At 39.1% G+C, this 26,223-nt stretch overlaps 1 protein-coding gene across 1 annotated transcript; it reads left to right on the forward strand.

The window, feature by feature from the left end:
* The first annotated feature begins 2,388 nt into the window (after window positions 1–2,388).
* LOC143020060 (5-hydroxyisourate hydrolase) lies at window positions 2,389–25,600 on the forward strand. Its single transcript, XM_076176236.1, has 4 exons — window positions 2,389–2,545; window positions 5,231–5,391; window positions 18,721–18,856; window positions 25,379–25,600. Exons 1-4 carry the CDS (start codon window positions 2,492–2,494, stop codon window positions 25,466–25,468), a joined length of 441 nt encoding a protein of 146 aa, XP_076032351.1. The 5' UTR covers window positions 2,389–2,491; the 3' UTR covers window positions 25,469–25,600.
* The last annotated feature ends 623 nt before the right edge of the window (window positions 25,601–26,223 follow it).

Below are 26,223 nucleotides of genomic sequence, written 5' to 3' on the forward strand. Positions count from 1 at the left end.
TACATGTTGGAGTAGTTGCTTATTTATAGCTTATTTTGGGTTACCATTAAGTTGATGACATCATCCATTGGAGGATATTTCTTTTTAATCTTTTTAGCCAGTTTATGCATAAATGATTTTAATTATTGAGTTAGCTTCTTGTATAGAATATCTTAGCAAATGTGCATTTCCAAAATATTGTTGTATGCCAAAGCCCTGTAAGAGGGTAGTAGAAAATGGTTGGTTGAGACGACCAAATGGTAACTGCCGAGCACTGTAACAGGCTAGTAAATAAGTTGGTAGAAACAGGGGTAGATGGCGAGTGTTGCATTTTATGGTTTGGGTTTTTGTAAACAGCACAATTCGTAGGCGAGGAGTTGCATAAGTTCGCTCTCCGCTTTGAGTTATAAAAATGGCCGGAGGCCTGTATCCATTGCTGACTAAGAACTTGTAAACTAAGTGAGATATGCAGAGATTCGAGATTGCTTAAGTAAACAATATTGCATATAGACTTGTAACAACGAATCTGATTGGAGAAAGGGTGGAGGAGAAAATTCAATTGGTTCACGATTGTAAGATCACACCCTTTGGGGAGGATTATATAAAGTTTAAGATCATTGGACTAAAGAAAGCACTACGTCACTGCAAAGCTCTCCTAGGACCTTGCTTGCGTTTTTCTCTGGGGATTCCTTGAGTGAAACTCAGAAAAGCAAGTTGCAATAAGTTGAAGAAGATAATCAAGAAAATTCGCTACAAATTTAATCTAACCTCGGTTGAAGTCTATAACTAAAGGAAAAGAACTTTAACCGTGGATGATTGGAGGCACAAGGCTTACCGACGAAAATTGTGAGTGACTAATCACATATAACAAACAGTGGGAAACAAAGACAATGGTGAAAGTTGGGAGAAATTGAAAAGGAGATTGAAAGTGGGTAATCATTAGTGTATGATAAAAAAAGGACCTAAATCAGGACTACAGTGTAATTCCACAGAAACTAAAGCTCCGTAAGATGATATATTTATGTACTTGGTAACAGTTGTGTATATAAGCACAAGGGCCATTCAGAGGAGTAAAACTAAGGGCGACATTATGAAAAATATTGAACGTAGAGACCTTTTTATATTATATCAATTCATCACTATTAAAGTGTCATAATTACACAGCACAACCCTACTGAAAGCATCATGACAGCGCAATAATTTTCATTGGGATAACACAGTTTATTGTATATTGGTTTTTCTTCATTATTCCATGCTTTTGATACCTAATAATAGTAAGCAAATAATATACACGTGAATATATGTTTAAATACAAATGTAAATAATATATATCATTAACGCCTGGTGAATATGTATTATATATAGAGACCTATGAATGCCGATTGAATGTTGTTACTCCTAAGGTGTCCCACTATACCTTCCACCAGTAATCTTTCCATTGTTTTGCATAAGACAGGCGGAGACTGGACAATAATTAGCCGGAATTATTTATCATTTCCTGGGCAGGCTTGTTCCCTCCCATTCGATGTTTGGTTTCTTTTTTAGTGTCCCTAAATCTATGCTGCTCTATAGTCCAACGTTGTTTTGTTAGAAGTTGGTGGTGTAGTTCCAAAAATAAACCTGAATACGAACGTAGTCACTAGCCCCAAGTGGATCCATTATTTAAAGTCCCACAATTTCACCTTCTTCGTTACTCTATTCCAAATTCAGCTTTGTTTTCATCCAAGTCAAGTGGTCTGTTTTGTTACGATATAGGTCAAGATTGTGGTTGGCAGAGGTGGGTTGGTTGGGGAATATAGCTTTGTCGGGGATGCAGTCTTTGACTACTTATACTTTCTGATAGTGCTGGTTACGAAGATTTGCTCTATCTGTTAGGTGGGTGAGGAGGAGGTATGGTGTGGGGCTCTATGCCATGATAACACGTATCACGGGTCGGGTCGGAGAAGCAACAAAGAATTTTGATTTTGGGAGGACTTTTCTCCCTATTATTGTTGTTATTTTGGTATTATTATTCTCACTATGTTTTTGTAATATTCTCTTAAAGGTAGACAACAAGCGATGTTCTGGAGGAAGTTGCTTAGTTTTGTCGCTTCAGGCGCTGAATTACATTCCTGGGGGGAAAATATTGGTATTTTATGGATGCTCATCTGAGGTTGCGGTATCTTTGTCACGGCCAACGCAGACTATCAACATTAATTTATGTGTTGACATGATCTGCAATTACTTCACAAATGTGAGATTGTCCCTCTGGAACGAGGCGCTATTTTTCATTAATGCAAGACATATTTTTTTCTGGAAAAATACTGTTAATACCTTATAAAGACATCCTGTTGCAAGTTGAGTTTAACAAAACCTATCATTATTTTCTGAACATTCAGTATACGTAACTTGCAACTTTGACAGAAGAAATTAAACCTATCAGGTTCTAGAACACGAGACCAAAGCGTACGAAGATTTAGACACCGTAGTGTTGCAAACTAGTACAATAGTTGTGGCACAGGTAGGCTTTACCATGAGCTCTCAGCGACTAGAGGTCCTTCAAAGTCATCTAGGTCGTATCAAAAAGGTACATTCAACTATGTTACTGATATAGTACTATTATTTGCATACTCTGTTGGTTTATTCATTGCCTTGTTCAAATGGAGGTGTGTATATTTATAATATTACTACAAAAATATCTGATTTTGGACCATTTTACCAATTTATGTAACAATTTCGAATTGAAGTCACCATGTTTTAAGCAAACGGTTAGAATTGTTATAGAATTAGCTTGGTTTGTACAAAAAATTAAGGTACTAATTAGTCCAAAATATTAAATACACTCATAATACTGCACTGAAATTGATACGTATTTTCATACCTTTTCTTTCTATATTACATATTTATTATATTCCACGTATTTGTGATGACATGACTTGTTAAATTCTTGAGTAATTAGTAGTTCTTCGGGTTGCTCTATCAAGTCTAGATAATATGTAATTTTGTTGTACTGTTATCGGAGCCCGTTTGAGTGCAAAACATTCACGACTAATAAATTCCTCGAATGTGCTATAGTTACGTACTGTATTTTATATAATCAACATTTAAGGCAGATAAATGAGATATGGAAAATAAAATATCCCCTTATTCTCTTGCGATTTAATCGACTCTGAAATAATTATCACGTACCTCAAAAATTAACTTTATCTCGTGATTGCACATGAAATCACGATATACTTTACAAATAGAAGCCTCATGTTTTGTTTACAAATCACAAGTCGAGAGTAGTATTTACTTACAAAGATGCCAGCTATTGAAAAAAGTGTTTGTTTGTTTTTCAACAGGTGTTCATCATAAGAGAATATGGAAGTTATAACATGATTACCATTAATGACATGATAAATTTGTAAGGATCATTACCGTTATCATTTAGTAAGGGTCATTTGACTCATTACCTTTATCTTTTCAACAAGCCAGTACACAATCAGGTGAGAATCACGAACAATTCATATGTAAAAAATGTATATATGTATGTCTAATTGTATTTAATATTGTTGAATAAACCTATACTACTACTACTACTACTAGATTCTGTCTGTGAAAGGTCTGTCATTATTCATTAATGCCCTGTAGTAATCATGTAATGGCAGCAAATCTGACACATATTTATGGAATTTACATTCACTTCCAGTATTTAGAGTTTTTGTTCAAATCACCATCATTGCATGGTTAGATTACACATTGGTGGAGATGTAAATTTAGTAATTCCAGATTTTATGAAATTATGGTGCTCGGGACCAAATAGTTTTGGAGCTAGTTCCAGAATTAACTGTAGTGATTCTAAGGTATTTATAATGATGTTTCCCAGTCTCACAGATACAGTTCTTATCTATATGTCATTGGATAGCTGTTATTATAGTTATTAAGTATTTTGAACCCCATGAATAAGTACCATAAATGAATAGTAATGTTGCTAGCATTTTTTTTTTTTTTTTTTTGGGGGGGGTTGCAGTGCAGAGAAGCACACCTGCTTATCAAAGAGACATATAGATTTTAGGAGTGGTGGAAGTGGCAAGAGATACAAGGTAGGTAAGATCCTTTCAGTATTTGGTCAGATATTTATTCATCAACTCCCATAAAGAGGAAACATTTGTCCATGCTTTCTTCACCCAGGTGGCACGGCACAATCCCCCACCGGGTGACCAGTGTTGTTGGCCACATTCACTTCAGTACCTCCACTCGACACTGAGTGACAAGGAAGCTGCTGATGAATAGAAAGCAGTGGGACTGGTAATTGTTTCTTTCCTGGAATTCAAAATATTTAGTATGATAAGAGCCCAAAGATATTCATGAGAATTGTGTCTGTGAGATTGGAAAACAACTTTATGAGATTGGCAAACAACTTTATATATATACTGATTCTAATTATTACAGTCTTTTTTCTAGTTTTTATTATGGTCTCCAAAAATTATTTGCTTTGGTTTTATTTCTTGGAGATACATGAAGTTTGCAAGTAAAAAATAACTTGCAATTGTACTCAGAGCCCTGCTCCACCCAAAGGCGCTCACAGAATTTCCCATGTAGATCACTGCAGCTATATGGCTTCTTTGGAATTTGTGAAGTTTCATCTCACTCTGACCTAACTAGCCTGACCTAAAAACTTAACCTAACTTACCTAACCTACCCTCACTTACCTAATCTAACTAGCCTAACCTGACTAACCTAACTTGACAAATTGTTTTTCAAGCAGGTGAGATGAATTTTTTTTTGTCAATCAAGTCATAGGATCCAGTTGTAGATGTTCAAGATGCAAAGTAGCTACATTACTGTGCAGAGTTCATTGTTTCCACTTTCAGAGATTTATGTCAGTTTAGGATAAATTAGGTATTAATGTGTAGTGTGGACCAAATAACCCTAGCAAACATAACCTAAATTCTTAGCCAGCAAATGGTAAGTCTAATGCAAACCCCCATCCATATTAGGAGATACTTTACAGCTAAGGAGCCAGAGTCAAGGGATAAGTACTGATACCTTTTAGTCTTTAGATCTCTCCATGTGTAATAAAACTTTTCTTGATAAAGATTTCCCATTGTTTCTTCAGTCTTATAATTATGTATATTTTTTTCAATTTTGTTTGTGAGTGGGGAGACTTGGAACAAGCGAGTCTTTGTAATAAGACATGATTGTACAGCAAAGCATTATGGTGCTACCCATGGGAATCAGGGTAACTATATACAATATTTTACATCTGTATCGGTTTGTGCCATTTCAGACAGGGACCCCAGTACTTTCAGCAACATCTTCAGGAACAATGACTGGAAACCCAATCACCTCTCATGTTCTGGACACAGCAACAGGGAAACCTGCAGCAAATTTAGGCCTTTCTTTGCACAAGCAAAGTGACTCTTTGTCATGGACTCTTGTATCTTCCAAGTAAGGATGAATTCTTTATACTAAGGGACTTGTGTGTAGAACCACAGTAAGTTACTGTGCATTCCTGGGATGTAACATGTCAGTTTGTATAGGAATATTGTATGCTGAACTTTCTTATGTAAATCACAATAAAGTAATGTCATAGCACATTAGTAAATAAACTTTTATCCCACCGTTGGAAAAGAAGACACTAATGTCGAAAGTTTTGTATATTTCAATGACTAACTGTGATCCTCTTCAGCAGATTGAGTAAATAGTAGAAGACATATACATATATGCAAAAAATGTAAGGTTGAGTACATAGTACTACTACTACTTTTCACCTCACATTTTTTGTATATATGTATGTCTCCTATGTACTCAATCTGCTGAAGAGGATCACAGTTAGTGATTGAAACATACAAAATTTTCGACATTAGTGTCCTCTTTTCTGACAGTGGGATAAAAAAAAAATTCTTATGTAAATATTCTGATGTAATTATGGTAATATCAGAATTATTAAATTTTATCCTACAATCTTGCCTAACCTCTGCTAGGTCTCATGTCATTGTTTCTCCATTCCTCATACCCTTCTGTATCATTCTCTTTTCTCACTCAAAATCTGTCAACCCATTCTCTTCTGTCAAAGAGATGCAACCGTGAGGGGCTGACACTCATTCTTGGGACTGAGCCCAGGATCATTCTCTGTAAACTTCAAATATATTTCTTACACGTTTTGACACATAGGAAGCTGACAACTGGCAACTGCTCCCCTGTAACATAGAAACAGTCCTCACTATTCCAATGTAGACAGCAGCCCAAAATTTCTGTGGGTCCAGGAACTGTTGCTAGTGACTGTGGGGGCTGCAGGTTTTCCACTTATTGAAATTTGAGGCAGCAATTATTATTATTCCTTACTTTGCTCTTTCACTACACAACTCTCCTCATCTATTCCTCCGCTCTCATTTTTTGTTTTCAATATGCTTTTGTGTAAGACCTCCCCTGAGTAGATTCTAAGTGTCTGCCCTTAGATAGAATGAACTCATAAATATGCTATAATTCAGAAAGGGATTTATTAAATGGAAAGTGTATGAACCTAAGGTTTGACTGCCAATAACAGATTTTCCAATGATGTTATTTACTTACCAATATAGCACAATTAGTCAGTATTTTTGAAATTCTACTTTCTTCCTATTGGAGTGTGCAGAGATCTTGCAGATGCGTCCCTATGGTTATTAGGGGCACTCCCTTCCCCTCATCCCCTGTGAAGTGAAGCAAGATAGTTCTCAGGTTGGTCTTTGTATGGAGTGTTCCTACTGTTTGCTATAAGTATTTCATAAAAGAAACCAGTTTTTTTACTGTAGTCTTTTAGATTTGTCTCTTGAGATTTGCATTCTTGAGCAGAACCATGTAATATAGATTGAGACTAGAGTTTGTTGGAAAATAGTGGTTTGCATATTTCTAAGACATGTTTACCTAGTTACTCTGGTGGATCTTGGACCTCTTGCAGATCCATATCCACCAATATCAAGCCTTGCCATCTTCTGTCTTGTGCAAGTTCCATCCAGTTTTCTAGACTGTCACTGTTTCTCTTCCCCACCTCCTTTATGCCATCAATCCATCTCATTTGTAATCTACCTGTTGGTCTCCTCCGTTCCACATATGTGTTCATCACCTTTCTTGGTATCCTGTTCTCCTCCATGCATGCAACATACCCAGCCCATCTCACCTTATTTCTCATAATAACATATATGATTCTGTCCTGTTTAGTCTCTTGCCTAAGTTACCAATTGTGCCTTCATCTCCACTGGTTTTCTTCTCAATCAAAGATGGATCCTGTAATAGCTCCTAGTATTGTGTTTTCAAATACCATCAACCTTTGTTCCAATTCTTTTGTTAATACTCGAGTTTCAGAGGCATCTAGTTATAGGTCATATTATTGAATTATAGGTTCACAGTTTAGTTGCTCATGATATATAATTTCTTTTCATGATATCTTGTAAGCTAAAGAAACTCCTATTAACTGCTTACATTCTTGCCTTAATTTCCTCGTATATTTTGTTTCATTTGTTATTGTTACTCCTAAGTACTTGAACTTTGTCACTATTTCTATTGATTCTCTATTTCAAAATTTCGATGGTTGTTGCTGTTTTGTCTATTCATACACATTAGTTTTGTTTAAGTTTAGTTAATTTGTAAGCCGACTTTTTCTGCTAACCACTTTGTAAGTATTGAACATGTTGGTAAGGTCCTAGTTATTTTCAGCAATTAGATCATCATCATCAGCATAAGTTAAGTTGTTTACTGTTCCTAACTTTTTGACATGTATAAACCACCCAGATGCTATAGTGATCATAGTGTATCTTTGATATGCAAATTAACTTCATTATGGTAACACACTTTATAGATTTTGTTCCAGCTAAGAATAGGCAGATTGATGTATCTAAGGGGCTGAAGCCATCCTGAAGAGGGCTTTTGTTGGTTAAGACTTGTAATATGTATGTGGCCAATAGTGTTTACATGCTGGTGGTGTTCTTGTGTGATGGACAAGAGAAATCATCATCATCATCATCATCATCATCATCATCCTCATCCTCATCCTCATCCTCCTCCTTCTTCTTCTTCTTCTTCTTCTTCTTCTTCTTCTTCTTCTAAGGAAGGTGGTCACACCCACATAATAAACAAATTAAACCTATTGAACCACCCAATTCATTTCATCACCTTTGGGATGAAGGGTACCTTTTTAGTACTCCAATTATTTTCCCTGTCCTTCATTTGGACCCCATACTACTGCATTCTATTTCAAGCTAGATCTTAGGTTAAGTGTTACCTGTTTGTACATACACACATACTAACAAATATATACCAAAAGGACCTTGGCCTCTTTTCAGGGTGGAGGAGGTAACAGTTAAATCATACTCTTGTCCAGCTCCCAAACTAACCCTGATCTCTGCCTTGCTTCTACATTTCTCTTGATACTCATCTTTAGAAATCCTGCCATACTTCTTAAATATTTCATCTTGAGCACATTTAGGCTTTTCCTTTCAGCTTCTTTTTAACATTTCAAATCTGCTTCATAGAGTTTGTTCACTATGTTCAGTCAAGTAACATTGTCCTGGTTCTCTTTCAGTAGACTCATGGCCTTTGATTAACTGACCAGAGCCACCAGTTTAGCACAGAAGTCTCTCAGTAAAGAGATTTAGTGTTGTGGTCTGGGGAGATTTTAGGACAGTGTAGAGATGCTTCTTGTATCCTGGGTAGTGGTTGCAGCTGGGGAACTTGTTGCTTGCTGCCGGGCTAATTTTGTATTGATATTGTTTCAGTGCAGGATAGTGACCCAAATGTGGGCATGCCAGTGCAATTTTGACTTGTTTTTGGAATGGTGTATCTTTTCAATTGATTTCTAATGGAGCAGAGTGGTGATTGCCTCCGGGGCAGTTCTAGTCTGTGACCAGGCCTGTACAATGTTGGTTCAGTTTGTCACGTGTTGCTCTGTGGGAGGAAGATTTGTTTCTTAGTTATATTGATATTATATAGATATTGTTGTTTTAGTGCAACCAGTTATTAGTCTTAATGTTTTAGTATGTATTTTTTTCATGATTGTAGGATACCATGTTTTGGATGCAAAGTTATGAGTGATAAGTGCTTCTTTCTGCTGACCAGATCCTGTGGTTGCTACTGTTTATGTATTTTCAGTTTCTTAGTTGCCTCCTGTGTGAAACTGTCTAGTTATAAAATGTGAGGACATTATTTTAAATTCTAGAAGATGGATATGTGAAATGCTGAAACTGCAGTTTCTCAAACAACAATGGATGTGTATATATTGTTTCATGTTCCAATGTTCAGCATTTTATATATGCATATATATATTTATAATGTATATATTTATATATATATGTGTGGAACAAGAAGGATAGGAGGAAATAGAAGGAAGGGTAGTGAATGGTGGGATGAGGAAACAAAGGAGGTTGTAGAAGAGAAGAAGCGAGCTTTCACAGATTGGTTACAAAATAGGACGAGGGAGTCATATGAGAGGTACAAAGAAAAGAAAAGAGAAGTAAAGCAAAAGGTAAAGGAGGCAAAGAGGAGAGCAGATGTGAAGTGGGGTAAGAGTATGACAGAAAATTTTGAAAGTAATAAAAAGATGTTTTGGAAAGAAATTAAGAGAGGAAGAAGAGGCGAATCAAGTAGAGAAGAAAAGGTAAAAGGTGCAGATGGAGAGATGATAATGGAAGAGAAGGCAGTAAGGGGAAGATGGGCAGAATATTTTAGGGAGTTGCTAATTGTGAAGGAGGATAGGGAGGGAAAGATAGTTGCAGTGGGAAATGCTAAGAAAATGAGAGTGATGAGTGAGGAAAATGGAGGAGAAATAGGGAAGGATGAAGTGAAGGCAGTTGTTAAGATGATGAAAGCAGGTAAGGCACCTGGTCTGGATGGATGCCATGCAGAATGTCTAAAAAAAGGAGGAACAGTGATGGTGGACTGGCTGGTGAGGTTATTTAATGTTTGCTGGAGAGAGGGTAGAGTGCCTGTATAGTTCCACTTTACAAGGGAAAAGGGGACAAATGTGAATGTGATAGTTTCAGAGGGATTAGCTTGTTAAGTGTAGTTGGGATGGCTTATGGGAGGATCTTGATTGAGAGGATTAGGAGAGGAAAAGAGGGAGTAATTGGTGAGGAACAGTTTGGATTTAGGACAGGTAGAGGTTGTGTAGATTAGATCTTTGTGGTAAGACAAACATGTGAGAAAGCTATAGGAAAGGGGAAGGATGTTTTTTGGGCTTTTATGGATCTGGAAAAGGCTTACGATAGGGTAGACAGAAAGGCACTGTGGGAGGTACTGCAGATATATCAGATAGGAAGAAAGCTTCTGGGAGCTGTCAAGAGTTTTTATGAGAGTAGTAGAGCTTGTGTTAGAATTAGAAATGTAGTGAGTGGTTCGAGGTAAAGGTGGGACTTTGTCAAGGATGCGTTATGTCGCCCTGGCTGTTCAACTTATACATGGATGGGGTAGTGCGAGAGGTAAATGCAAGGGTAGTGTGTCAGGGATTGGAGATGGTTAAAGAAAATGGAGAAAAGTGGGAGGTGAGCCAGCTGTTGTTTGCTGATGACACTGCGCTTGTGGCAGGATAGGAGGAGGGACTGAGGAAGTTGGTGACAGAGTTTGGGAGAGTATGTGATAGAAGAAAGCTAAAGATAAATGTGGGTAAAAGTAAGGTGATGAGATGTACAAGGGGTGAAAGTGGCAGTAGACTAGAAGTGAGCATTAAGGGAGAGCGACTGGAGGAAGTGGATAGTTTTAGATACTTGGGTGCAAATGTGGCAGGAAAAGGTGGAGTGAAGGTGGAGGTAGAATGTAGATTGAGAGAAGCAAGTAAATGCCTTGGTGGATTGAAGAGTGAAATAAGGAATAGACATTTGGGAATGGATGCTAATAGGAGACTGTATGAAGGAGTGATTGTACCAACAGTACTGTATGGGGCAGAAACATGGAATATAAGAGAAGAAGAGAGAAGGAGTTTGAATGTGCTTGAGATGAGGTGTCTGAGAAGTATGATTGGGGTTACTAGGCTAGATAGAGTGAGAAATGAGGAGGTGAGGAGAAGAACGGAGGTGAAAAGGGAGCTGGGAGATAGGGTTGATGAAAGAGTATTAGGATGGTTTGGGCACATGGAAAGAATGAGTAAAGAAAGACTAGTAAAAGAGGTATGGAAAGCAGATGTGGAGGGAGTGAACATGAGGGGACGTCCTAGGATGAGGTGGATGGATGGTGTGAAGGGGGCTTTGGGGAAGAGGGGAATGTCTGTTGAGGAAGGACGGGAGAGGACAGAAGACAGAGGTGAATGGAGAATGATTGTATATGGATGATGTTGTGATGCATGAGGTGGAATGGGTGGGGGGATGGGGGGTGAGGTAGTATGTGTGAGCGAAATTTGATGCAGCCTGAAGGGATTTCTCCCCGTCTTCTCCTTTTATGCATGGGGGGACGGAGAGGGGGGGGTCGCTGATTTAATGAAGTGGCCTTGCTATGGATGTGCTGTGTCTTGCGACACTGCTTCTGACCCAGGGCAGTGGACAAGGTGCAGGGATGACCCGTCATCCAGGAGGTGCTAAGATAAGAGGGAGGGTGGAGGGGTGTGGAGTGTATTCAGGGATGGAATGGATGGGAATGATTTTATGCCTTTTCCTTTTTGGCTACCTCCCTTGTAAGGGGGAAAAAGCCTTGGCATATGTATGTATGTATATATATATATACATACATGCATACATACATACATACATACATACATACATGTAGCAAGACACAGCTCATCCACTGCAAGGCTGCTTCATTTAATTGGTGACCCACCTCCTCCATCTTCTCATGTAGAAAAGAGATGGGGAGAATTCCCTTTGGGCTGCATCAAATCATTCACACTGGATTCAGTGGGTATGAAAAAAGACTTTTTAGTAGAATTTTAGGCATAGAGAGGGAAATGAGATTTATGAACAAATCATGGAAGCAAGAATCAAACGAAGAATGGAGGAGGGCGAATCAAGAAAAAACAAAGAAGTTAGTGACTTAAAAAAAAAGTAAATAATGAAATAAAAGAAGAGGTAAGTGCACTAAAAAAAAGAACTGGCCGAGTTAAGATGTGACAATGGAAGACTGAAAAATAGGGATAACACCAATAGTGAGACCATTAAGTCATCGGAGTTGAATGGGTTAAGAAAGAGGTAAATGAGTAGATGAAAGCAATGAAAACTGAAAAAAAACGTAGGAGAAAATAACTTGAACAATTTTGGAATGAATGAAAAATGGACCAAGAAAAAGAGAAGGTAGTTTTTAAAGAAATAATTCATCAACAATTACAGGAGAAGGCTGAAAATGCAGTCATTAAAGTAATTAAGGAGAAAGAAAATCTGGTAAGAGATACAGTAGAAAGAGAAGTATGTAGTAATATATGGCCTAAAGGAAAAACATAATTTAAATTGGTTCCTGAAAGATAAGAGAAAGAATTGTCAGGAAAAATTCTAAAAGTAGTACAAAATGAAGAGCAAGAATTACATACATATACCAAAGGCTTTTTCCCCCTTACACAGGGGGTAGCCAAAAAGAAAAAGGCATAGAAACCACTCCCACCCATTCCATTCCCTACATATTTCACTGCTTTCCACACCTCTTTTACTAATCTTTCTTCACTCATTCTTTTCATGTGTCCAAACCATCCTAATACTCTTTTATCAACCCTATCTCCCAGCTCCCTTTCCACCCCTGTTCTCCTCCTCACATCCTCATTTCTCACGCTATCTAGCCTAGTAACCCCTATCATACTTCTCAGACATTTCATCTCAAACATATTCAAACTCCTCTCTTATGTTCCATGTTTCTGCCCTGTACAGTGCTGATGGCACAATCACTCCTTCATATAACCTCTTAGCATCCATTCCCAGATGTCTATTTCTCATTACACTTTTTAATCCACCAAGGCATTTACTCGCTTCTCTCAATCTACATTCTACTTCCACCCCCACTCCTCCCTTTCCTGCCACATTCACACCCAAGTATCTAAAACTACCCACTTCCTCCAGTCTCTCACCCTTTATGCTCACTTCCAGCCTGCTGTCACTCTCTCCCCTTGTACATCTCATCACCATACTTTTGCCCACATTTATCTTCAGCTTCCTTCTTTCACACACCTCAAACTCTGTCACTAACTTCCTCAATCCCTCCTCTGATCCTGCTACAAGTGCAGTGTCATCAGCAAACAACAACTGGCTTATTTCCTACTTTTCTCCATTTTCTTTAACCATCTCCAACCTGTTACCCACTACCCTTGCATTTATCTCTCGCACCACCCCATCCATGTATAGATTGACCAGCCAGGGCAACATAACACATCCCTGACGAAGTCCCACCTTTACCTCAAACCATTCACTCTCTCCATCTCTAATTCTAACACAAGCGCTACTATTCTCATAAAAACTCTTGACTGCTCTTAACAGCTCTCCTATCCCATATATCTGTAGTACCTCCCACAGTGCCTTCCTGTCTACCCTGTTGTAAGCCTTTTCCAGATCCATAAAAGCCCTAAAAACATCCATACCTTTTCCCATAGCTTTCTCACATATCTGTCTTACCACAAAAATCTGATCTACACAACCCTTACCTGTCCTAAAACCACAATGATCCTCACCAATTACTCCCTCTGTTCCTCTCCTAATCCTCTCAACCAAGACCCTCCCATAAGCCTTCCCAACTACACTCAACAAACTGACCCCTCTATAACTACTACACTCACACTTGTCCCCCTTTCTCTTGTAAAGCAGAACTATACAGGCACTCCTCCAGTCCTCCGGCACTCTACCCTCTATTAAACAAACATTAAATAACCTTACCAACCAGTCCACCATAACTGTACCTCCTTTCTTCAGACATTCTGCATGGCATCCATCCAACCCAGGTGCCTTACCTGCTCTCATCATCTTAACAGCTGCTTTTGCTTCATCTTTCCCTATTTCTCCTCCATTTTCCTCACTCATCACTCTCATTTTCTTAGCACTTCCCACTGCAACTATCTTTCTCTCTCTATCCTCCTTCATGTTTAGCAACTCCCTAAAATACTCTCCCCACCTTCCTCTCACTGCCTTCTCTTCCATTATCATCTCTCCTTCTGCACCTTTTACCTTTTCTTCTCTACTTGATTCGCCTCCTCCTCTTTTAATTTCTTTCCAAAACATAGTTTTTATTACTTTCTCCATTTTCTGTCATACTCTTACCCCATTTCACGTCTGCTCTCCTCTTTGCTTCTTTTATCTTATGCTTAACTTGCCTTCTCTTTACTTTGTACCTCTCATATGATTCCCTCATCCTAATTTGTAGCCAATCTATGAATGCCTGTTTCTTCTCTTCTACACCCTTCTTTGCTTTCTCATCCCAACCACTCACTACCCTTCCTTCTATTCCCTCCCGCCCTCCTTGTTCCACACACCATCTTTGCACACCTTATGACACCCTCCTTGAACCATCCCCATTCCTCCACTCCTAGTTCTTCTCTATCTTTCACTCCCTCCCACTCCTCTCTCAGCTTCGTATACTCATTCTCTTTTTCTTTCTCATTTAAGCAGTTCACTCTAAGTACCTCCCTACCTTCTGCCCTTTTCCTCTTTCTCCACCTATTCTCCACTGTCAATTTACTTTCCAGAAAATTATCTGATATTCCCCCACTCTCTCCCCTTAGAACATGTACATCCTTAACTCTTCCTACCATACTCCTGGTCAGCACTATATAGTCCATTAACACTCTGTCTGCCACCCTTCCATCCACCACGCTCTCCCATGTGTACTTATGCTTGACTTTCTTCCTAAACCCTGTATTTGCTATCATCAACTCTCAAGACACATCTCCACCATCCATTCTCCACTACGATTTTTACCTGGAACTCCATACTTCCCAATCACTCCATCTATTGGTTCGTTTCCTACCCTAGCATTAAGGTCTCCCAATACAACTACATTGACATTTCTCCCTAATCCCTCTATGCACTCATTTATATCTACCCAAAAAGCCTCCCTTTCCTCTATGCTCTTCTCACTACCAGGCCCACTTGCACTTACAAAGACCCACAATTCCCTTCTCAGTTTCATCTTCATTCACATTAACCTTGAAAAAACCTCACTAGTGGTACTGGGAGATCACAATGCTAGGGTAGGAAATGAACCAATAGAAGGGGTGGTTGTAGTGAGTGGAGTACCAGGAAAAAATTGTAATGGAGAGTTGATGGTGATGTGTCTAGAGAGCTGATGATAGCAAACACAGTGTTCAGAAAGAAAGTTGTGCATAAGTAAACATGGGAGAGGGTGGTGGATGGAAGGGTGGTAGATAGGGCTTTAATGGACAATATAGTGGTAACCAGAGAAGAGTAGGAAGAGTTTTGGATGTATATGTTCATGGAAGAGATCATTTTTAGTGGAAGGTAAGTTGAGAGTGGAGGATAGATGGAGAAAGAGGAAAAGGATAGAAGGTAGGAAGGTGCTTAAAGTAAACTGCTTAAATGAGAAAGAAAAGGAGTACAAGAAGCTGATAGAATAGTGGGTGGGAATGAAGGATAGAATAGAACTAGGAGTGGAGGAAGAATAGGGATGTTTCAAGTAGTCAAGTCTGCAATGATGTGTGCAACAAGATAGACAGGAGGAAATAGAAGGAGGGGTAGTGAGTGGTGGGATGATGAAGCAAAGAAGGTTGTAGAAGAGAAGAAATGAACATTCACAGATTGGTTATAAAATAGGATGAGAGAATCATATGAGAGGTCCAAAGAAAAAAAAAGTAAAGCTTAAGATAAAGGAGAGCAGATGTGAAATGGGGTAAGAATATGACAAAAAAAAAATTGAAAATAATAAAAAGATATTTTGGAAGGAAATTAAGAGAGAAAGAGGAGGCGAATCAAGTTGAGAAGAAAAGGTAAAAAGTGCTGATGGAGAGATGTTAATGGAAGAGATGTGAGAGGAAGATGGGCAGAGTATTTTAGGGAGTTGTTAAATGTAAAGGAGGATAGGGAGGGAAAGGCAGTTGCAGTGGGAAGCGCAAAGAAAAGGACAGTGATAAGTGAGAAAAATGAAGGAGAAATAAGAAAAGATGAGGTGAAAGCAGTTGTTAAAATGTTGAAACCAGGTAAGGCACCTGGGTTGGATGGGTGTCATGCAGTGTGTCTAAAAAAGGGAGGTACAATGATGGTCAGGTTGTTTAATGTTTGTCTAAAAGAATTTAAAGTACTGGAGGAATGGAAAAGCACCTGTATAGTTCTGTTTAAAAGGGAAAAGGGGACAAGTGTGAGTGTAGTTTCAGAGGGATCAGTTTGTTGAGTGTAGCTGGGAAGGCTTATGGGAGGGTTTTGATTGAGAAGATTAGGAGAGGAACAGAGGGAGTAATTGATGAGGAATAGTGTAGGTTTAGAACAAGTAGGGCTTGTGTGGATCAGGTTTTTGTGGTAAGACAGATGTGTGATAAAGTTTAGGAAAAAGTATGGGTGTTTTTTTAGGCCTTTAAGGATTTAGAAAAGACTTATGACAGGGTAGACAGGAAGGCATTGTGGGAGATAATGCAGATATATGGGAGAGGAGGAAAACTGTTAAGAGCGGTCAAGAGTTTTTACGAGGGTAGTAGAGCCAGTGATAGAATTAGAAGTGGAGAGATCAGGTGGTTTGAGGTAAAGGTGGGACTTTGCTAGGGATGTTATGTCACCATGGTTGTCCAATTTATACATGGATGGATTGGTGTGAGAGGTAAATACAAGGGTAAAGGACTGGGGATTGGAGACAGTTAAAGAAAATGGAGAAAAGTGGGAGATAAGCCAGTTGTTGTTTGCTGATGACACTGTGCTTGTAGCAGGATCAGTGGAGGGGTTAAGGAAGTTAGTAACAGAGTTTGGGAAGGTGTGTGAGAAAAGGAAGTTGAAGATAAATGTGGGTGAAAAGTGATGACATATACAAAGGGAGAGATGGCAGCAAATTGGAAGTGAGTATTAACCCCTTCACTACGGGCCAAAATCTCGCGGGCAGTATTAGCTGCCAAACGTGTGATGTTGCGTCATAATACTCGCATTATTAAAAATAAAGTTACCGCTTATATAGCTTGTTCTCTTTCACCCGTGAATTTTGATAACCATAGAAAATATGATGCAGCCAATTTACAGAGTATGGGGGTCACTCAGGTACAACTACAAAAAATATTATCAAGACGCCGACATCGGCATCCTCGCGTACCCACTTGCTCCTCATGATGCCTACGTAGGCGTCATCGTATTGAAGAGGTTAAGGGTGAAAGACTGGAGGAATTGGATAGGTTTAAATACTTGGGGATAAATGTGGCACAAAAGGGAGGAGTGGAGGTGGAGGTAGAATGTAGATTGAGAGAAGCAAGCAAATACCTGGGGAGATTAAAAAGTGTAATAAGAAATAAACATTTGGAAATGGATGATAAGAGGAGATTGCATGAAGGGGTGATTGTGCCAACAGCTCTGTATGGGGCAGAAGCATGGAACATAAGAGAGGAAGAGTTTAAATGTATTTGAGATGAAATGCCTGAGAAGTATGATAGGGGTTAGACTGGATAGAGTGAGAAATGCAGAGGTGAGGAGGAGAGTGGGGGTGGAAAGGGAGTCGGGAGATAGGGTTGATGGAAGAGTATTGGGATGGTTTGGACACATAGAAAGATTAGTAAAAGAGGTGTGGAAGGCAGAGGTGGAGGGAGTGAAAATGAGGGAGCAACCATGGATGAGATGGATGGATGGGGTAAAAGGGGAATTGGGAAGGAGGGGGATGTCTGTTTAGGAAGGAAGGGAGGAGACAGAAGATAGGGGTGAATGGAGAATGGTTGTGTATGCAAGGAAGGGAGTGGGTGGGGGATGGGAGTGAGGAAGTATGAATGAATGATATTTTGATGCAACCCAAAGGGATTTCTCCCCATCTGTTTTTTTTTTTTTTTTTTTTTTATTTTTTTTTTTATTTTTTTTTATTTTTTTTTTATGAAGGAACTGAGAGGGGGGGGTTGCCAATTAAATGAAGCAGCCTTGCCGTGGATGCGCTGTGTCTCACTGCATTGCTTCTGACTCAGGGCAGTGGATGAGATGCATGGATGACCTGTCATCCAGGAAGAGCCAAGAAAAGAGGGAGTGAGGGATGGTAATTGGGAGTGGAGTATGCGTTGATGAAATGGGTGGGAGTGGAATTATGCCTTTGACTTTGGCTACCTCCCTTGTAAGGGGGAAAAAGTCCTTGGGATGGATATATATATATATATATATATATATATATATATATATATATATATATATATATATGGAATGTACTCGCAAGATTGGTTTGAACTAACATGTTTGCCCTTTGCAACAATTCATGCACATAGGTGTTATCACTCAGATTATAGAACTCTTTTTGACTAAATTACTTTTTTCTTCTGAAGAAATATAACCTTCCACTATTGTGTGCCATCATTCTGTCCTCTTATGTATATGAAGTGACAGTAATTTGATCAAAGGTTATGAATTTATTTAAGTTGTAATTTCATTTAAGCTATAAAAAGCCAATTAAAGTTGTTGCATTTGTACATAGAATTTAAGAATGTGGTTCTTTTAGACACACATATATATATATATATATATGTATATGTATATATATGTGTATATATATATAGTGTTTGTATGTACATATGTATGTATCTATGTATATATGTATGTGTATATATGTATATGTGTATATATATATGTATACATTATATATGTATGCATAGATATACATATATATATATATATATATATATATATATATATATATATATATATATATATAATGTTTGTATTCACTCTCTTGCAGGGTAACAAATTCTGATGGAAGAGCATCAAACTTCCTATCTCAGGAAGAATTTACCCAAGGTGTTTACAAGATGCGCTTTGAAACTGGAGATTACTTCAAGCAGTTGAACACAAAGGGGTTCTACCCATATGTTGAGGTGAGAAATATTTCTTTTTGTATGGTTCATGTACCTCAAAGTCATTTTATAGATTTTGGATTGTACTGACATGTCAAGTAACTGTTCTTCTTTTGTGTCCCATCAAAGTATTAGTTCAGTACCTGACACCCTTCTCAGAGTTTGTACTCTTACCCTGTAATATTAACTCAGTTCTTTCTGTGTATTCTTATTCTAACTCAGTTCTATTTATGGTGGAAGGTGCAGTTGAGAGTGGAGGATAGATGGAGAAAGAGGAAAAGGACAGAAGGTAGGGAGGTGCTTAGAGTAAACTGCTTAAATGAGAAAGATAAGGAGAAATAGTACAAGAATATGCTGAGAAAAGAGTAAGAAGGAGTGAAGGATAGAGTAGAACTAGGAGTGAAGGAGGAATGGGGATGTTTTCAAGGAGGAAGTCACAAGGTGTGCAAAGATGGTGTGTGGAACAAGGAGGATGGAAGGAAATAGAAGTAACAGTAGTTAGTGGTGGAATGATGAAGCAAAGAAGGTTGTAGAAGAGAAGAAACAAGCATTCACAGATTGGTTACAAAATAGGATGAGAGACTCATGAGAGGTACAAAGAAAAGAGAAGTAAAGCATAAGATAAAGGAGGCAAAAGTAGAACAGATGTGAAATGGGGTAAGAGTATGACAGAAAATTTTGAAAGTAATAAAAAGATGTTTTGGAAAGAAATTAAGAGAAGGGGAAATGAATTGAGTAGAGAAGAATAAGTAAAAGATGCAGATAGAGAGATGATAATGGAAGAGATGGCAGTAAGAAGAAGATAGGCAGAGTATTTTACATACATATACCAAGGCTTTTTCCCCCTTACAAGGGAGGTAGCCAAAAAGGGAAAGGCATAAAAACACTCCCACCCATTTCATCCCTAAATACACTCCACACCCCTCCCACCCCCCCTCCCATCTGAGCACCTCCTGGATGACGGGTCATCCCTGCACCCTGCCCACCGCCCTGGGTCAGAAGCAGTGTCGCAAGACACAGCACATCCACAGCAAGGCCGCTTCATTTAATCGGCGACCCCCCTCTCCATCCCCCTTTGCATATAAGGCGAGGACGGGGAGAAATCCCTTCGGGCTGCGTCAAAATTTACTCACACATACTACCCCACCCCCCTGCCCATTCCTCCTCATGCAGTCACAACATCATCCATATACAACCATTCTCCACTCACCTCTGTCTTCTGTCCTCTCCCTTCCTTCCTCAACAGACATTCCCCTCTTCCCCAAAGCCCCCTTCACCCCATCCATCCACCTCATCCTAGGACGTCCCCTCATGTTCACTCCCTCCACATCTGCCTTCCATACCTCTTTTACTAGTCTTTCTTCACTCATTCTTTCCATGTGTCCAAACCATCCTAATATTCTTTCATCAACCCTATCTCCCAAATCCTTTTTCACCCCTGTTCTCCTCCTCACCTCCTCATTTCTCACTCTATCCAGCCTAGTAACCCCCACCATACTTCTCAGACACCTCATCTCAAACACATTCAAACTCCTTCTCTCTTCTTCTCTTATGTTCCACATTTCTGCCCCATACAGTGCTGTTGGCACAATCACTCCTTCATACAGTCTCCTCTTCGCATCCATTCCCAAATGTCTATTCCTCATTACACTCTTTAAACCACCAAGGCATTTACTCGCTTCTCTCAATCTACATTCTACCTCCACCTTCACTCCACCTTTTCCTGCTACACTTGCACCCAAGTATCTAAAACTATCCACTTCCTCCAGTCGCTCTCCCTTAATGTTCACTTCCAGTCTACTGCCACTTTCACCCCTTGTACATCTCATCACCTTACTTTTACCCACATTTATCTTTAGCTTTCTTCTATCACATACTCTCCCAAACTCTGCCACCAGCTTCCTCAATCCCTCCTCTGACCCTGCCACAAGCGCAGTGTCGTCCGCAAACAACAGCTGGCTCACCTCCCACTTTTCTCCATTTTCTTTAACCATCTCCAATCCCTGACCCACTACCCTAGCATTCACCTCTCGCACCACCCCATCCATGTATAATTTGAACAGCCAGGGCGACATAACGCATCCTTGACGAAGTCCCACCTTTACTTCAAACCACTCACTCTCTCCATTTCTAATCCTGACACATGCTCTACTACTCTCATAAAAACTCTTGACAGCTCCCAAAAGCTTTCCTCCTATCCCATAAATCTGCATAACCTCCCACAGTGCCGTTCTGTCTACCCTATCATAAGCCTTTTCCAGATCCATAAAAGCCCAAAAAACATCCTTCCCCTTTCCTATAGCTTTCTCACATATCTGTCTTACCACAAAGATCTGATCTACACAACCTCTACCTGTCCTAAATCCACACTGTTCCTCACCAATTACTCCTTCTGTTCCTCTCCTAATCCTCTCAATTAAGATCCTCCCATAAGCCTTCCCTACTACACTTAACAGGCTAATCCCTCTGAAACTACTACATTCACACTTGTCCCCTTTTCCCTTGTAAAGAGGAACTATACAGGCACTTCTCCAGTCCTCCGGTACTCTACCCTCTCTCCAGCAAACATTAAATAACCTCACCAACCAGTCCACCATCACTGAACCTCCCTTTTTCAGACATTCTGCATGGCATCCATCCAGACCAGGTGCCTTACCTGCTTTCATCATCTTTACAACTGCCTTCACCTCATCCTTCCTTATTTCTCCTCCATTCTCCTCACTCATCACTCTCATTTTCTTCGCATTTCCCACTGCAGCTATCTTTCCTTCCCTATCCTTCTTCACATTTAGCAACTCCCTAAAATATTCTGCCCATCTTCCCCTTACTGCCATCTCTTCCATTATCATCTCTCCATCTGTACCTTTTACCTTTTCTTCCCTACTTGATTCGCCTCCTCTTCCTCTCTTGAGTTGTTAAATGTGAAGGAAGATGGGGATGGAAAGGCAGTGCAATGGGAAGTGCTGAGAAAATGACAGTGATGAGTGAGGAAAATGAAGGAGAAATAAGAAAAGATGAGGTGAAAGCAGTTATTAAAATTATGAGACCAGGTAAGGCACCTGGGTTAGATGGGTGTCATGCAGATTGTCTAAAAAAGAGAGGTACAGTGATGGTGAACTGCCTGTTGAGGTTGTTTAATATTTGTCTAAAAGAAGTTGGAATGCTGGAGGACTGGAGGAGTCCCTGTATAGTTCTGTTTTACAAAGGAAAAGGGGACAAGTGTGAGTGTAGTAATTTCAGAGGGATCAGTTTGTTGAGTGTAGCTGGGAGGGTTTTGATTGAGAGGATTAGGAGAGGAACAGAGGGAGGAATTGTTTAGGAACAGTGTGGGTTTAGGACAAGTAGGGGTTGCGTGGATCAAATTTTTGTGGTAAGACAGATATGTGAGAAAGATTTAGGAAAGGATAAGGATTATTTTTGGGCCTTTATGGATTTGGAAGAGGCTTATGACAGATACATGGGATAGGAGGAAAACTGTTAAGAGCAGCCAAAAGCTTTTATGAGAGTAGTAGATTTGTTAGAATTAGAAATGGAAAGAGTGAGTGGTTTGAGGTAAAGGTAGGACTTTGTCAGGAATGTGTCGTGTTACCTTGGCTGTTCAATTTATACATGGTTGGGGTAGTGCAAGAGGTAAATGCAAGGGTAATGGGCCAGGTATTGGAGATGGTTAAAGAAAATGGAGAAAAATGGGAGATAAGCCAGTTGTTGTTTGCTGACGACACTGCACTTGTAGCAGAACCAGAGGAGGGATTAAGGAAGTTAGTAACATAGTTTGGGAAGGTGTGTGAAGGAAGGAAGTGGAAGATAAAAGTGGGTAAAAGTAAGGTGATGAGATATACAAGGGGAGAGGATGGCAGCAAATTAGAAGTGAGTATTAAGGGAGAGAGACTGGAGGAAGTAGATAGCTTTAGATACTTGGGGGTGAATGTGGTGGGAAAGGGAGGAGTGGAGGTGGAGGTAGAATGTAGATTGAGAGAAACAAGTAAATGTCTTGGGAGATAAAGAAGTGTAATGAGAAATAGACATTTGGGAATGGATGCTAAGAGGAGATTGTATGAAGGAAAGATTGTGCCAATAGCACTGTATGGGGAGGAAACATGGAACATAAGAGAGGAAGAGTTTTAATATGTTTGAAATGAAATGCCTGAAAAGTGTAAGGGTTACTAGGGTGGATAGAGTGAAAAACGAGGTGAGTAGGAGACCAGAGGAGGAAAGGGAGTTGGGAGATAGGGTTGATGGAAGAGTATTAGGGGATGGTTTGAACACATGGAAAGAATGAGTGAAGAAAGATAAGTAAAAGTTGTGGAAGTCAGGTGGAGGGAGTTAATATGAGGGAGCAACGAAGGATGAGATGGATGGATGGGTTAAGAGGGGATTGTCTGTTGAGGAATGACGGGAGAAGTTGGGGTGAATGGAGAATGTATGTGTATGGATGCTGTGAAGCAAGGAAGGGAGTGGGTGGGGGGATGTGGGGTGAGGGAGTATGTGTTAATGATAGTTTGATGCAGCCCAAAGGGATTTCTCCCCATCTTCTCTTTTTCTGCATGAGGGGATGGAGAGTGGGGATCACCAATTAAATGAAGTGGCCTTGCAGTAGATGTGCTGTGTCTTGCTGCATTGCTTCTGACTCAGGGTAGTGGGTGAGATGCATGGATGACCCATCATTGAAGAGGAGCTAAGAAAAGAGGGAGGGAGGGGTAGTGAATGGAAGTGGAGTATGTGGGGATGAAACGGGTGGATTTAGGCCTTTGACTTTGGCTACCTCCCTTGTAAGGGGGAAAAAGACTTTGGTGTGTATATATATATATATATATATATATATATATATATATATATATATATATATGTATGTATATAGTTTGTGTTAATAATAACAAGAAAATAGATGTACTAAAATCAGTAGCAAGCATAAATTTTGATTACCAGAAAGTAATTAATCACAGTCTATACACAGCTCATAATAACTAAACAGAACTATTAGCATGGTTCTCTTCAATCAGGAAAACATATACAACAAACAAACTATGCAAAAGAAATCATTAAGAATAATAATGGGGTGCACCAAAATTGCTTCAATTGAACATTGCACATGAAAAACAAAAATCTCCTCATCAAACTTCTTATGAAAATGCAAGACCTTTCAGCTGTACCCACCCATCTTATTACATAACACAAACAGTGGAACATATAAAGAATACACCCACAGGATAGCACTTAGATATCTTCAACAGTTTACCATCGTATTGTGTAACACATCCACACAAAAACATACACACTTGGATCACAGAGCAAACACTCCAGAACCAACCATTAAACTTCTACACCATCAAACTCCTCCAGACTTCAGCCCCACAGAGAAGTCTCTTCCATGACAAGCAAAATGCATACTATCATAATTATGTTCAGGTTACCATTCAACTTTAGAACAATACCAACACAGAATAGGCTTGGCCACAGAATCGTATTGCCCTGGATGGAATGAATCCTACATTCCCTCACTCCAGCTTCACCCAAAACAACAACATTTCTTCCACAAGTGACTTGTGGGCCAATCAGGTGGCTGTTAGCAGTTACCTAGGAGCTGTGGGTCAATTGCAGAAGAGACCAGGGGTAACAGATTGGTTAATTGTCCACTTTTACTAGTCTATTACCTCACCTTTTTAGTTTCTTTATTTCTTGAATTTAATTAGTGTCATATTTTGTTGAGTTTACCTTGGATGACATGGTATTTTATTCAGTTTAGGGGCAACATTTGTATATGTGCCAAGTATTTTTTGTATGAAAAGAGATTTTAAACTAACAAAGACAAATGATGTGTGGCTCTGGTCCATAAGGGCGCCCTGAAACAGTCCTTAAAATACAGAAACCAATTAGTCAGTACCCTAGTATGGTAATAGCAGCTAATGTTTCAAACTTTTTGAGTTCATTATTTGGCCTCACTATAGGTAAAGTTTATACATTATTGCCTCTAATTTATTTAATTGTAACCAGAAGTGCTTTTACCTATGATTACACCTCACTAGGCAGGTTTGGTTTTTATCATTTCAGTATCCTTGATCATTGGAAAATTGTCAATCTCCACTTGATTAGGGCTTACATAAATTATCATTTCATCCTGGGATAGATGGCTGGAAGCTGTGGAGGGAGAAGCGTATACTATTCTGAGATATGGGCAGTTATTTGATATGACCTACTGCTTTCAATTCTTTTCTTGTTTGTTCCTCATCAGTAGTAGCATCTTTTTCATTGCTTTGTACTTTGCTATTGATAACTGGTGCAGAAAAGAAAGAGTGATTTAAGGAGGGTAGAAGAAAGGAGGAATTGTAGAAATAAAAGCAATTAGCATTCTTATTGGAATGAAAATATTTTTTTATCATAACTTCTCCCTCCCCAGTGTTTGTGCAATTTTCTCAAGGTAGCCCAGTTAAGTTCACAAACGACCTTCACAGGTCAATGACATTTCTCATTGATTTGATTAAGATGATCTTTGTAGTTTAGTTTAACACTAAATTCTTCAGGTCAAATAAGATTTTTCTTTTTCAGATTGTTTTTGAAATTGAGGCTCCTGAAGAACACTACCATATCCCACTCCTCTTGAGTCCATATGGCTATTCGTCATATCGTGGCAGCTAGTGACATGCATTCCAAGTTGTAGATGTACGAAGAATAATAATTGTTATTTGGATTTCTTGTGTATCACTTGACTTCCTTATTGTAAAATTGAGGAAATGATTAAGAATACACTGTTTTCACATGCTGACTACTTGTTTGACTTTATATATCATTTCAAAGAAGATAGGAGTTTGCAAAATGCCACATGCCCTAGATGCTCACATCACAGGATAATGGAAGAGACATAAAAATGTGCATTTCATTACAATGAGGAAGAAATTATAAAATATGTGTATTGTAGAATATAGCATGATAACAATTCGCAATTTTTTGTTAATTTACTTAATACAGTGAACAAGGTGGCATACTTCAAGAAGTGATCTATGTAGAAGGTCAGTAGAGGACATTACAGCACTGAGACAGGGTAGTCAAACTAGTAGAGATTTTGGTACCAACGTTTCAAAGGTACACAACTTCATTCTCAATGCAGAATGAATACATTCAAGAATTAATGAGTACATATACAGGAAATTGTTACAATAGATTAGCAAAGGATAGGTCACAAAGTAATGTCCACATGGACAACATAATGAATTTAGAGCAAATCTTGAACATTTTTAGTCACATGAATGAGAGACTTGTACCAAAGGCCTTTTCCTCCTTATTAGGGGTGGCTGAATCAGTTCACATACTCGCCATGAGTACGTCACATTAGAACCCACTTAACATTCTACCCATCTCAGTAGGTAAACAGAAATGAATGAACATAAAATAGA

The sequence above is a fragment of the Oratosquilla oratoria genome, chromosome 38 (assembly GCF_046742065.1).
Source record: "Oratosquilla oratoria isolate Oo_2021 chromosome 38, ASM4674206v1, whole genome shotgun sequence".
Lineage (NCBI taxonomy): Eukaryota > Metazoa > Arthropoda > Malacostraca > Stomatopoda > Squillidae > Oratosquilla > Oratosquilla oratoria.